The sequence below is a fragment of the Melitaea cinxia genome, chromosome 18, assembly GCF_905220565.1.
Source record: "Melitaea cinxia chromosome 18, ilMelCinx1.1, whole genome shotgun sequence".
NCBI classification, from domain to species: Eukaryota; Metazoa; Arthropoda; class Insecta; order Lepidoptera; family Nymphalidae; genus Melitaea; species Melitaea cinxia.
This window is the reverse complement of record NC_059411.1, coordinates 9,939,346-9,954,293: the sequence shown is the minus strand read 5'-3', so window position 1 is coordinate 9,954,293 and position 14,948 is coordinate 9,939,346. Positions and strand designations below refer to the sequence as shown.

Here is a 14,948-nt window from a genome sequence, read left to right as displayed (position 1 = left end):
GTAACAAACGTACAGTTTACCTTATCTGTCGAAACTACTGTGAGATCGTAGTGAACGGAATTCGCTAAAATCACTTATCGTTTTGAAACAACTAAGTACTCCTTTTATACGGTAAAAAGGTATCAGTTGAGAAAAAATAATATATTTAAATTGCTAAATTTGAATGTTAAAGTCGCATTGACTATCGTCACATATAAGGTAATGAGTGCAAATGAGTGTGGATACACAACTTAATAATACGCGTGTACTCAGTAACATCGATATGAAGCCAACAAATCGAAACATATTACAATCGAGCTGGCGTAACAGCTACAACTAACAGGCTCGCTTACAACTACGAAGCCACACGCTACGAAAACCCAACATAAATTAATTAACAGACGAATATTTACACATTATATTTATCCTTAGTCAATTATTATTTTATTCGAAATCATGTTATACACATATAAATTGCTGCTTCGTAACATCGACCCAAAATGTTATACAATCAATTAAATCTTCTTTGAAAATGAATTGTGATATAGAAAATATATCCATTGTATTCGATAAAACTTAGTATCGGTAGCATTAATGGAAACGATTCGAATATAAAATTAATGCAGCAATTTACAAAGCGTAAATATATTTTTTTGTCATTTTATTCCTTTCATTTATTTTACATGACTCCAACAAATATTAGTCGAACACTTTATTCGTTTAATAAATATGCAGACATAGCCAATCCATTGTCTTATTTTATTAAAAAGTATTTATATTCAGTAACATAAACAGCAAATCTATTTGAATACTTATCAGACATATTATTCGTAGACCGAAATTATTAAAATTTGATACAATTTCGACTTAAATTACTATAGGAGACACGCCTTTCATTATAAAAATTAATACGACTATGTTTTTACATACAAAATGTATGTATGATTGAAACATACCGTGTGCTGTACTTAATAATAAATCACAATTTTAACGTACAATAAAAAAGACTTCGAAATCAACATTTTTTTTTTTTTTTGTTTACTTCGGGCGAGTTGTTCGATACACAGTATAGTTAAACAATGGTTCTAGTTAAACTCAACCGAAAATACAAGCATAATTAACTCAAGTTACTGTTAGTTAATTTTTAACTACAACCATTATTGTAACCGATGGAAAAGGTTGGTCAGCCACATTAACGTTACTTTTCTCAATGAAAAATACTATTTACTAAATGATTTTTATCAATATTACTAAGATTTAAATGTTTGTAATGGCCGTCGTAACTCAGGGATTGGATACTTTGTAATAATGAGAAGAATACAGAAATAAAATGAGGCCAATTAGGTAACAAAATTCAATCATATTTTCTAACAATTTTTATTCATTGCGTTGCTAACTAAGCTATGTGTGATTTTTTATATTATAATTATTTTATGAGTCAATAAATGAATATAAATGTTAGAAGTAGAAAACAGTACATAATAAATGTGTATGTATACTCGAGAGCCAGTTTTTAAATTGACTAATGAATGCTTTGCTATATATGTAACATTTTACCGTTTATTTCTAATATTATATTTATTATGTTTAACTTTATTCCGAGTTTAATAATTTAAAAAAAATTAAAATAAATTAAATTTAAACTGACAAAATCTGCAATATGAATAAAAAAAATCCCAGATAAAATTAGAAAGACCAGGAAGAAAATAATTTTTGGACCATTCCCATTAACTGACATTAATTTATAACCATTTCAACGATAAAATATCTTATGTGTAAAGCTATTGCATTAAACCCTCTATTTAAAATTTTCGTTACGATTAAATTTATGTTAAAATAAACGTGGTTTACAATGTAACGTGTACAAGCAACTCGCCCTTAGCAATCATTTATCAAAACTTATTTAACATTTTGAATCAACGCTATGTATTTCTGCAAAAATAAATTATTCATTTGATATTTACGGCACATTATGCTTGTTTTTATAACAAAGCAAGAGCATTTTTCAAATCGAATTAATTTTATAGGAAGGCTAAATAAAGCGTACTAACACAAAATATGTCATTATACAGGCCTACGTGTCGACGTTATGTGTTAATTATATCACGTTGTAGATGTTTCCTGCTTCCCCACGCTCCGGCTTATCTGTGATCCTGAAAAATATAATAAAAATTTACCACTATGACGATGCAGAAAGAGTTAATAAAATTAAGTCATTAATATTTTAATATGATAACCCAAAGCTTTAATAGCTCAAGAGTCCGTGAGGGCCAGACTTTCACCATTTTATAAAAGTAAAACGTTCCTCAGATCATGCTCTCAACACAGGTAGACGCAATGACCAAATATAAAATTTGACTCCTAGTAACTATATTCCCACTACCACTAGATACCAGGTAGCAAAGGTGTACAAAGTGACTACTAACTTCCGTCATTTTTCAAAGCGTATTTTTTTTTTATTTTGTTAAAAGTTTCATACAATATGTTACTTGAGTAGCTATTAAGAATATTTCCGCAGTAGCTGGACAATTTCGAAGGGTTGGAGGGTACGAGCGTGAAGCAATTTTGTACGCCTTTAAAACCTGTTATTGCTACTTTTTTTTTTGATAAACATACATATAAATAGATATATCACACCCTGGCTCGGGGCGGGAATCGAACCCAAAACCATCGGAGCCGAAAGCAGGGTCACTACAAACTGCGCCAAAGGGCTAAGTCTAATCTGAGGTTAGTCTGCCAGTACGCTCGTTCACCACCTCTGTAGTATAGAAAGTTGGCTTGTCATATACCAACTGAGAGTTGGGAGAGTCTGGCACGTCAAAGACCGGAATGGCGTCGAACCATTCACAAAAGTGTCGACCGTTTTGAATCTGCGCGTCTAGAAGACCTTGATGCGAAACGCCAAGTACGGAAGACTAGGCCAAAACCCTCCTACATTTACACATACGATTCGGCTGGCCAACTATACTGTGCATCTTGCAACCGAGTCTTCAAATCTAAATTCGGTTTCGCTAGCCATATTAGAGCCCACCAGCGTAATTTATAGGAGTCGCCGTCACCGGATACGGTGTGGACGACATCATCAGTATAGAAATGAAGCAGTCACCAGTGCGCGGTCGCGACGGATTCAGTCGAGGTTGTCCTGGAATATGAGGCGCACGTAGCCGGGCGAGCCCTGCAGCGGCGCCGCGCAGAACGGGCAGATGGCGTGGAAGCCGTTCGTGCCGTGCGGAATGTCCACCGTCGCCCAGTATCTGTGGAGTAGTACATGTATTTATTAGTTAATAGTTAAGCCTATGGCAGTCCACCGCTGGACATAGGCCTCCCCGAGTTCGCGTCATATTACACGGTTTTCCGCAATCCTCATCCTGCCTACACCGGCAATCTTACGTTAATCGTCGGTCCGGCGGGCCGAAGGACATCCCACCCTGCGTTTGCCAAGACGCGGTCTCAACTACAGGACATGTTTATTTTGCTTATATATATAAATCTCGTGTCATTGTATTTGTTACCGAACTCCTTGAACATCTTGACCGGATTTTTATGATTTTTTTGTTTTGGCTATTTCTTATACCCATAGGCCAGTGTTTCCCAAAGTGGGCGATAACGCCCCCTTGTGGGCGCTGCACTACTAAGGGGTAAGAGACCTAGAAAAAAAATGGTGGCGTTGTGTAGAGGCTTGGGGGGCGATTTGACATATAATATATAAGGACTCTCGACTACAACTTGTGAACATCAACTAATATTCATTAAAAGATTGCTCAAAGGGGACACTATAAAATAATTTATTCTCTTAGTGGGCAGTAGGCAAAACAAGTTTGGGAACCCCTGCTGTAGGCGATAATACTATACCTATCCGAATGGCAGAACAATGTTTGCTGGATCGGCTGCTAAGATTATTAATCTTAATATATATAATATTTCTGTACGTGTGTTTGTTACTGTATTACTCCTAAACGGCTGCTCCGATTTCAATAAGTTCATAATCGACAAATAACAGTTACTAACTTGAGACTTCGAATGAAGCCTTAAATGCGTTTAAGTACAATGTTAGAGTTGAAAGCAAAGCATTAAAATAAAAATTTGGAGTTACTTTTTAATGCATGGGATTTTGAAATTTGAAAATTAATACTACATCTAAATAAGCGATTAAAATGTATGACATGGTTACAAAATTAAATAAATTAAGAAAAGAGCGATTTTGTTATGGATTTGTTATACAATGGGGATGGCTGTCAACGAGCGACCAAAGTCTGTTCCACAAATAAAGACAAAAAATCTAATGACACATTTTATATAGTTCTTGCAAATTATTACTGAAAAATTTACTGCTTTAAGCGTTGCGCTATAACTCAGTAGTAGAATCGTTGCAATAAATGTCAAATAAATGATCAGACTAGTATAAAAATTAACTAAGCAGGCTGGTGAAACCAACAGAATTGTTTAGTTACGTTGCGTGAATAATCCTCCATTATACTTGTACAATAACTAACGACACCCCCGTCTGCACACAAGTGCAATTAGCTAATGAAAAACAAAATTTGTCCTCATACTTTACACGCTTGGTGATAAATTTAACAGTTAAATAATAAATCTATAATATGTACGATTTTATTTTTGTGTTACCCACACATTAGGAATTCTAAACATTTTTGAATATCATATCAAAAATTGACCGCTCCAGCGGGATTCGAACCCGCGTCTCCGACTGACCGTGTCGACGCTCTAGCCAATTAAGCTATGGAACGATGTACCCGCTAGAGCGAAATTTTTGATATGATGATTTTTATTTTCGGTTTAAGCGAATAATAATAATAAATCTATATTTTAAAAAATCACCGAAATGTGCGTACAAGCATAACTTCTGACAATTCATTTATTCAGTTCAGTTCAGCCTATTGCAGTCCACTGCTGGACATAGACCTTAAACTTCTGAACGACTTGCACTTAATTGGATAATTTTTTTTAATTACTTCGCCAAATCCTGATCACTCCATGACGAGCCAAATTTATAAAGACCATACTTTAGGTGTCGACGTAACTGAAAGAGTCAATTCTACAAATATGTTGAGCATCAGCAGTTCCGACATTACGGCGATGAATCAGTCAATCAACTCGTTTTTAAATTCATGTTTTTTTTAGTCTGTACTGTATGGGGAAATCTAAAACCACGGGAGAAAGAGGAAAGTAGTTTAAGGAAACATTAGCATTTTTTACATAACTTAAAATAAATAGCCTTGTCAATTTTTGGGTCCAATGTTATTAGTCCAAAAAAAGGAAACAAAATATTCAATCTTTAAAACGTTTTTCTGATTAAAACACATAAAGATCGTATGTTTTGTAAATTACGCTTCAGCCTGTAATATCCCACTAGTGGGCATAGGCCTCTTTCCCCATGTAGAAGAAGGATCAGAGCTTAATCCACCACGCTGCTCCAATGCCGGTTGGCGGATATATTTGCTACTATGAGTAACGATCGCTATCAGGTGTACATGATAACAACCGGGACCGACGGCTTAACGTGCTCTCCGAGGCACGGTGCGGATCCACAAGGACTGCACAAACACCCAGACCACGGCAAACACCTGTATGGCCAATACAAATGTTTGTCATGTGTGGGGATCGAACCCACAACCGCCATCGCAACAGGCACAATCCATGGCTGTAACCGTTGCGCCATCAGCGGGGCGGCTGTCGTCGGCGTCCGTATATATATATATATATATATATATATATATATATATATATATATATATATATATATATAATATTAGCCGTATTGAGTAACCACCTCCTTTTTTGAAGTCGGTTAAAAAGGGGAAAAATAGAACAGAGATCTATAAGTAATACTAGAGTAGAAGAAAAAGGCACAGTAGTACTAACTTGACAGTGCGTTCGGAAGCCATGTGTCCGCACGGGTTGAACGCGTAGGTGGGCGGGCCGGAGTCGACGTAGAACGCGGGTTCGATGCCCATGCACACGCGGACCACCGGGCCGGCCGTCAGGCACATGGGACAGCGCCGGACGCCCGTCTCGCTACCCTCCGCGCCCCACGAGTGCTCCCCTGGATAACGTATCATTTACCCATTAATATTTTTTGTAGTTAAATATACATATAAATATCTATCTGTGCCCCCGGTTGCTGGCCCCGAGATTAGGGCGTTATAAATAAATAAAAATATATTCTACCATATGTGTATGTTTACAAACTAATTTTTTAATTACTTTTACAAGAAATTTCTAGTAGTTTGAAATGTTATTGTCATGTTAACAATACTTGTTTTTTTTTCTGTTCAAGTATTTATCATGAATATATTTATGTAATCATATTCAATTAATATATATATTTAATTAGCTAATGATGTATATATTAACTTACTGCGCAATTTAAAACTGATTGACAACTCACCTTGCACGTGACCACAGTTAAGATAAACGTAGGGCTGGTTTAGATCTTGATGTGCGGAAGACAGCTTCCGTGGGATTACGAGAGTATTGAGTCCTACCGGACACTGTGGCCGTCCTGCATTTAATTCGTCCACTAAAGCTTCTAAGTCACGCTTCGTCTACGGAAAAAGTTTTGGATTAGTTAGTGATCCTCAATGGCGATAGCATATAATATTTTAGTTCGTTGAGGCCATCGTACCGGTGAATTCTTCAGTCCTTCAGCGCTTCTCCAAAGGAGTGTCGCCCCGCATAAGTCAATCATTGTTCCATCACTTAGCACGTTAGTCTCCGCTTGACATGGCAGTCCCTATTGGAAAATGCGAAGTAGTAAAAATATTTTCGAAATCAAAAGAGAATTTTCCAGAAGGTCTGTTTATACCTTCTGTTGTGCCGATCGGCTCTCTCGTAATGAAAACACGGCGCCTCCAACTGAAGTTTCACGCCAGGGTCCGCAAGTCGCGCTTCCGCCGCAAAAGTCACCTCTAGGATGCATTATGAGAACACCATTTGTTGTTAGACCGTCAATTTCGTGATTCTCGGTCCATTTTGTTGCTTTCTCCTACAAAAAAAGTGTAAGAACCCAATTATGATATGAAAATTCAGCAAAAGTTTATTGTCTTATACTTATTAATGATTAACTTACGCCTAAAAATATATTCCTAGAGGAGTCAAAGCCAGCGGCGTAAATGCGACAGTTGTTCACGTCGTTGCGATCAGCAATGATCCTGCAAGCGAACCGTGATATCGTGCTTTGAAGGACCTTTGTGTCTCCGCTTTTATCCCCTGCTACCGTGTCCATGACTACGAAGTCGATTGGTGACTCCGACGATCTACCAATCTGAGGACAAGCAAAACATATACTGAATGGTCACAATATTTCAAAATAATATATTACTAAATAAATTTATTCTAGGGTTAGTAACAATTCAATTTTATTTTAAATGTGTAGCTTTCGAGGAAACTCCAGTGAAAGAGGCCGGTTTCAATATCATTATTTATTGCCCACTTCGCTTACTAGAATTAGCACGGTTGATTCCACCATTTAATGTAGAATGGAGAAGACACGAAGGAGATTGATCAGTGGGGCTGGGGGATAAAAAAAATCAAAGATCAAGAGAATGAAACCTGTCAAGACTCACATATAGAGTTTTACACTTTTTATGTGTTTTTGATTCGTAATGTCTTTTGTTATTATTGTATATGTTAACATTACATCATAGCAGATTTGCTGAACGCCCGCATCGCTCTGATTAACTTGCAAGGTTGAAACGTTTATTTTTATATTTCTTCCACAATTTTCAAGGTACTCTTTCCGAAGTAAATGTTTTACATAAAGCTATAGTATTTGATAGATATATAATTACATTGTTTATCGCTTTTAAAAAATAGCAACTACACGTAATAAACTTTAATATAAGAAAAACTAGTAGTTTTAAACTGGAAGATTTTTATTAGATACTAGCTGTGCCTACCACCAATCCGTTAATCTATTAAATTAGGCCAAAACGTCAGAACTCAAATGCGAATCTTCGTTCACTTTATTAGATTTTTAATAAACTCCTTTGAAAGCAAAATCTCTGTCTCTAGTGTCTGAATCGAGAAACGAAAATTAAAAAAAAAAACAAACACTCGAGCTACGGTCGGACTTCTACTTTCGAAACTCCTTTCTATCCTATATGAAATCTGTGATGGCAGTCAAATGTTTTTAATAACTCTGTTCAACCATTGTTACGTCAAAAAATATTATGACTGTTATTTAAAATTATCAAATCAAACAAAATAATGTTATTTGCTTAAATTTTGTAAGATCATATTTCAAGGACGGTTGAACCAAGTGAATTGGACTTTTTATTGTGATCGATATAACCAAGCACAGAATGATGAAATCCAAAATATTCATTACACAAAAATAGCTCCAGTTATTACAACAAACATTATAAAGTTACAAGGGCACGCAAACATTAAAAAAGGTTAAATACAATTAAAGAAGGTTCAACTGTTGGTTGGGTGTTTCTTACTTCTCTTGCACTCTCAATTGAGATATTTATTGAAACTCAAGTGATTAAACAATTTCGATCTGGTAAGTTATACAAAAGAACATCTAAAACTTAAAAAAAAAAATACCCTTGTATCGTAAAAGCTAATTAACAATTCTAAAATAACTACAGATTGACATAGACATCGTATATTTTTTCTATAATTATGAACAGATAACAAAATTCAACATAAATTAAATTGAGGACGTCTAGCAGAAAACAGAATCACCAACAAAACTAGAGATCGAAGTCGCCCTACATTTAAAGACAGTATCGCATAGCGTACAGAAAAACAAGGGTCTAAAAAACTTTAACATCATTTTGACAATCATTGGGAACAAAGTAAGGTTTATAGTTTCCATTCAATACTTGGAAGTAACCTCGAGGGTACCCTTGAAACATGGTCGTAACGCACCAACTGGCTTAGAGGTCGTATTATCATTGTTCTTGCGTAATTCTTTTGCTTGTCCTTATCAAAATTAACAATTTCCAACTCCCGCGATGTGACAGTCTTTTGTTTGGTATGGGACAGGATCTCCAGCCTTGTGGTAGTGATTACGAGTAACGATATGTCGTATTGTGACTTGTGATATTTGAAAAAAACTACATGGTCAAAGATGATGGTAGATTAATTATTATCTAACGGTAATGTACGGTATTGTTAATGGCGGAGATGAGTCTCATCAAGGACCAAGTCAGTCTTAACCCGCTCATAATTAGTTAGCCCACTTTTTCCCTCAGTTTCGGTTCATTTCCGAGCACGAGATGAATTTCAAAAATAAAACTTAACAAACCCAGCAGTACCGATCCGAATTTGTACCTGCAAGTGCCTGGTATCGATTTACATGTTCTATTCAATGAGCTTTAGCTTTTCACGCAATATAAAGGCATGTGTATATGCTAAACATTATTAAAAAAAATTACGACCATTATTCTCATGTAACTTCATCCACATACTTTACAATTTTACCTTAAATGGACTGACTCAATGGTTTAAATGTTAAAGCGTAACAGACAGTCAGATATTTGGGTTATTAGTATGGATTACATTTTTAAAGATAGGTAATTTAAGAACTATAAAAATCCATTAAAATAACATAAGATAGCAGCTATTAAACGTAAATATTTTCTTTACTCGCGGTAATACTAAAATAGAACAACAAAGCGAATTCCTTGATTGGAAGCCAAATCAATATAGACGTCAGAACTTTAGTATTATAAAATAGTACATTTGTAAAATACTGAGATAAAAACAGAATAAATTTAATTAAATGATTAAAAAAAACTGTTGGTATCGTTGATCTATATTCGGCAAGGAAGCTCGAATAAAGTTCTATCCCCAGAAGTGGGGCAGCAGATTTTATGATGTATCGATGATGTAGGTATGTATTAAGTAAATAAATATAATAAAATTACAGTATTTTAAATTTTGCATGATCAAACAACCAAATTTGTACTAGACTATATATTAAAATGCGCCTTAAAATACAACTCTAGGAATTCTCATAAAAAAGTAGTATTACAAGGGTAATGGCCTCTCACGGGCTATCCAAGGGAAAAAAACAACAAAAAACAATGGTCATAAACAACTACGAACTTTATAATAATTCGTTTTTAATGTTATTTTTTTTTTTTTTACATAAAAAGTTAAGTTTAATGCAACAGTCGTTAAAACGTACTCTAGTGCTACGACGGCTCTCAGTGAAAATAGTCTGTGAGACAAGAGTATTCGACCTCATCCGTTGATGATCAAGCTAGAATTGTTTTCATCTGTTAATTAAATTAAATTTAATTATTGTTAAAAAAATTAAAGTCTAATATAATTTTTATTTCTTTTATTTTTTTATTTATTTGTAATAAAGAATAACTATATAAAAAAGTTAGTTCAATAATCCTTCATCTCGTTATAGTTCCGATTCTACAGATGATATTTAAACTTCAAAAGCGGATTACAATTGACGAAGACTTTTTCATTGTTTCTCTTTCAATGTGTAATTCTGGACATAAATCATATAACATACATAGGTACAATAATAAATTTATAAGTTTCTGCTAAAATTATGTCACCTACTACCTACTATTAACAAAAGCGAAATATGCTTTTGACAAAAACTACTCAGCCGACTGCGATGAAAATTAAACTGCATCTACCTCCATATGGATATGGATGAATAGTTTAGTCAGTCTTATTTTTATCTCAAAATTCCAATATTTACCGCAATAACACTGGTAAAACCACAAGACACAACATGTATTGTTTAACGGCCAACAATACAAGAAAAAAATTCTAAACCAAAGAAAAGCCATACAAGGAATGTAATACATGTCCGCCCTTTCGAAGGGTGTCTTGGGAATAAATTGATTCTATTATGAGAATGCAGATTAGCGTGATCCAGGCCGCATTGCTGTTATTGGGTAACGGCTACACGAGGCGTCGCGACGCTTGCGTCACGGTCGCCGCCCTACCACCATCACAGCATTATAAGACTAGCTTCACCGCCGGTTTCACCCGCACTTTTTTCCAATCCCTTGAGAAATTCGGAGAATAAGTTGCTTAAGTGTTCATCTGAATCACTAGCTATTTACGTACCGAGTTTCTTGACAGTTAGTTCAGTAGTTTTTGCGAGAAAGAATAACAAACACGCATTTATTCAGCCTGATAAACTTGAACGGAAATGAGAAAGAGACCAAAGTAGCAACAAATATATTATGTATATAATAAACGAATCGTCGTCTTATAATTAGTCTGGTCTAGTGTGTGTTTCCTGAACTCCTCAGAGCAAACCTTAAAAAAAACAATCAATTAACATTATAGAATTCACATTGATTAAGAAGTGTAAAGATTACGAGCTCGCGTCCACAAAGCAAAAAAAAAACCGAAATTAGTGATAGTTTTAGAAAATAACTTTCTTTCTTTTTTAAGCGTTACTTTTATTTTGAATGAAAGTCGGCTTGTTGATGGACGTACTTATTTAACATATTTTATAACTTATATGGCATAAATATTAAACTGAATAAAAAAAATCATTTAATAGTTATTATAGTATCAATTCTTACTTAAATATCAGCAATTAATATCGGCGTCAGCGATGGCAGAGTGATAGAGCCGTCATCATATTCGTTAGGTGATCGAATATTTTTAATTTACACAATATCGTTTTCCACGACATACATATAATATCAAGTTTATAATTTTTCCGGTGATATTAATTGACTAAAAATAAGGAAACAAAGTATAACATAATATTAATTTCTAAAAAAATGTTTTAAGGTTGAGTATTATGTTTGATGATTATGTGGTTGATGATATGGTGGTAGCACCAAGTCCATAGTTAGTGAAGCAAATTTGTTTAATTAAGAATTTATAAAAAAAGGGGTAAAAGACCGTCCACTGAAGAGTATTTCTCATAAGTAACTTCGCATGTTGGCAGTTAGCATGACTTCATCGGGATTACCGACCAATCAATACAAGTCGCAGATCAATATATTCAATGTTTCTTACATAAACTTTCTAGACAAAACCCTTTTAACTATACTTATGTATACAAAAATTATACTTGATTATTCATTATATCTAATGGTAAAAAAATGTCAGTTTGCATGCGATACGAATTTAACCTATAAACCCCCTGGTAATAATATCTATATTACAAATTAGGAAATCTAAAGTTTGACATACCGAATAGTAAGGGAGATTAACTTTATCAGTAAGACTTTTCCTAATCCAAAACATTAAAAATTCCATCTATTTGTTTCCAAAATTATTGAGGAGATATTTCAAAATAAGGACACAACAATGAAAAACGTTTATATTTTTAGTTTCTTCTAAGAACCTTTAAGTTATAACACAAATAAAGTTACAGTTTTAATTTGCTTTTGTTAAAAACGAAGTAAACTTTGACAGACGTTACTTTTAAACGATATCACATTCCAGTCTCTGTTAGAGCGATATCTTGTTTCACGAACACAATCCGTCTTATCGTTAGTTAGTACGTAAAAATATTGAGACGCTTTGATTTTTTAATGAACACAACATCGACATGGTAGAATATTATTTACATTCTATATCTCGAAATAACTATTGGGTGTTTATTTCATTTTATAACGGTCATACAAATGATCGATTTTCTTTGAAATATATTACAAGAAAAATATGTACAATAAAGTTAAATATTATAAACGTAAGGGTCTGTGATATTTTTATGATTAATACTTATGTAAGTAAAACCATGAAGTGCAACTATGTATGTTTATGAAAATAAAGTCATGAAAGAAAATTAAATATTAGGTTACCTATCTCATTTATAACTTACTTTTGGGCTGCAGCTGCGCTTGCGAGGGTTATATGATTTTTTTTTAGTTGTATTAAACTATAGCCTATGTGAAGCATTACTGGTAAAATAATTTTCAAAATTCGTTTTTGAGTTTATCCATTGCAAACAAAATAAAATCCAATCTTTTCTCTATTATTAGCATACTCGTAGAAGTATATAAAAACCTATAGATTAATAAATTCGGTTACAGTTTGTTGCGTCCATTCGGCCGGTTCGTGTAACAGTCATTACAGTTTACAAAAACTTGGGACTGAGTTAACCGAACTTCCTCTATGCTGTTGAAATCACGAAAATCGTCTGAACATAACGGTACGGTTCTTTTTGTACGCTCGACCAATCGAAGCGGACCTCCCGTGCTATTAAAGTTACCTTTCGTGCAGAAAATTTTGAATAGAATACTGAACTATTAAGAGTTTGTATTGGTCGAGAGGTTTAGAATGGTTATCTTTAAGAACAATGAAGCGCGCTGCTTGTATAACGAGTCTATTTTGATACTAATATTAGTAAACGAAGTTCGTAATGTTTTAAAAACGAAAATTATTATTTTGTATACAAACGTTGAACGTAATTGCACGTGTGAAGAGAGAACAGAAAATTCAAAATAGAAATAGCTCATTAGAATGTAACAATTTAAAAACATTTCAGCCTCAGAGGCCAAATTGTCCAATCAATGCTCGTGGGTGGGTGTAGTAGGCGACGACATTTTGAGTAAGAATAAAAACGGTACTTACTTCAAACGTCCGTTAATCTATTAACGAAACTCTTACATGACGCCTTACTATACTCTCATACCGTTTTGTCATCACCTGTAGTTTTAAAATATAAAAAATATCATTTTATATAAATGTCTTTTTACCTATTTCTTGACTGGACTATTAATAATATACAATTAAACAATATATTTAAAAAATTAATATATAATAGAACGCGCAACATTTTTTTTGTTTCGTTTATTTCTCGATTATAGCTGCTGCTTTTTGATAATAAACTTGTTTACAAAGGTTCTGCACGGTTTATCTCACGGTGTTTACTAGATCCAGACTGTTGAATCTGCCTGACCTTCAGACATGACGAACAAGAAATAATGTATGGATAGTAATCGACGGTAGAGCAAGCTACTTTTAAAAGTAAAACACCGGTAAATACCGGTAAGGACACAAGACACGTACGTCGCAGGACACAAGAGGGGCAATAATAATATTCACGCATACCATATAGGTATATACACGCATATTTCATACACACATGCATATTACTAAGTTTAATGTCGGAAGTACGAAATAACGATACGCATCTAGGAATTACTTTTTGGACTACTCAAATTTCCGAGCCAATTATATAAAAACAATATAAATATATAATTATATATGTATAAAACTATTAGAAAAGACCGAGCTCCGAAAGGTTACTGGCTCCAAAAGGTACGACAGGCAGTACCTACGTTATCCGGCCTAAAAACGATTTCAATTGAAATAGAATATCCTGAAGGAAATTGAAGAGCTCACGTTCACGCTCACAGTGCTTTATTATAAAAATAATAAAAAATCAACAAATTGTTAGTTTCTGGAACTGGGTTCACTCAAAAATAATTTCAAAAATAAATATGGTAAATTATTTTACAGGCATAAATTAAAATAATATGTACAAATGTGAGTAACATAGGAAGATTGTTTAAATCTATTTCTTAAGTTATATTAATTTATTTTCATGAAAAATTTGAAGACCGCTCAAGAAAGGAGTTCAATAAATCAAATATTTACAATTTAACACGTGTTCATCATACCTTGTAGCTCGTCCCACACAATTACAAAATAGAACATCCTTTGTATCCATTACAACAAAATATTTCGCAAGCCAACAGCAGCGAATAGTATCGATCGAGATATACTTTTAGACATAATATATTCCCTACAATATCTTACAAAAAAGCCTATCGAAATAATAATCGAACTCAGACAAGGGCTGCTAGAGGTTGTTACAAATTATCACGAAACCTACATACCTATTCTAAAATCGAGGTAAAACACTAAAAACAGTTTTATTGCATGCTTTACATTATTATTTTGACGTGACAGCGTCTTATGAATCGATGAATGCTGGCGGCATGCACGAAAAAAGAGAACTCATTGCGTTACGCTCAGTAATAGTATAC

General features: G+C 34.0%; 1 protein-coding gene across 1 annotated transcript in view; it reads right to left on the bottom strand.

Moving 5' to 3' along the window:
* Positions 1-1,622: 1,622 nt before the first annotated feature.
* Positions 1,623-14,948, bottom strand: part of LOC123662253 (protein pellino) — a 56,151-nt gene continuing 42,825 nt past the window's right edge. Inside the window, exons 4-10 of the mRNA XM_045597120.1 lie at positions 7,070-7,264; positions 6,806-6,985; positions 6,626-6,733; positions 6,389-6,545; positions 5,863-6,043; positions 3,086-3,233; positions 1,623-2,132 (exon numbers count right to left, since the gene is read on the bottom strand). Coding sequence (XP_045453076.1) covers positions 3,107-3,233; positions 5,863-6,043; positions 6,389-6,545; positions 6,626-6,733; positions 6,806-6,985; positions 7,070-7,264 — 948 coding nt within the window. The 3' untranslated portion in view covers positions 1,623-2,132; positions 3,086-3,106. The remainder of the gene's footprint in view (positions 2,133-3,085; positions 3,234-5,862; positions 6,044-6,388; positions 6,546-6,625; positions 6,734-6,805; positions 6,986-7,069; positions 7,265-14,948) is intronic.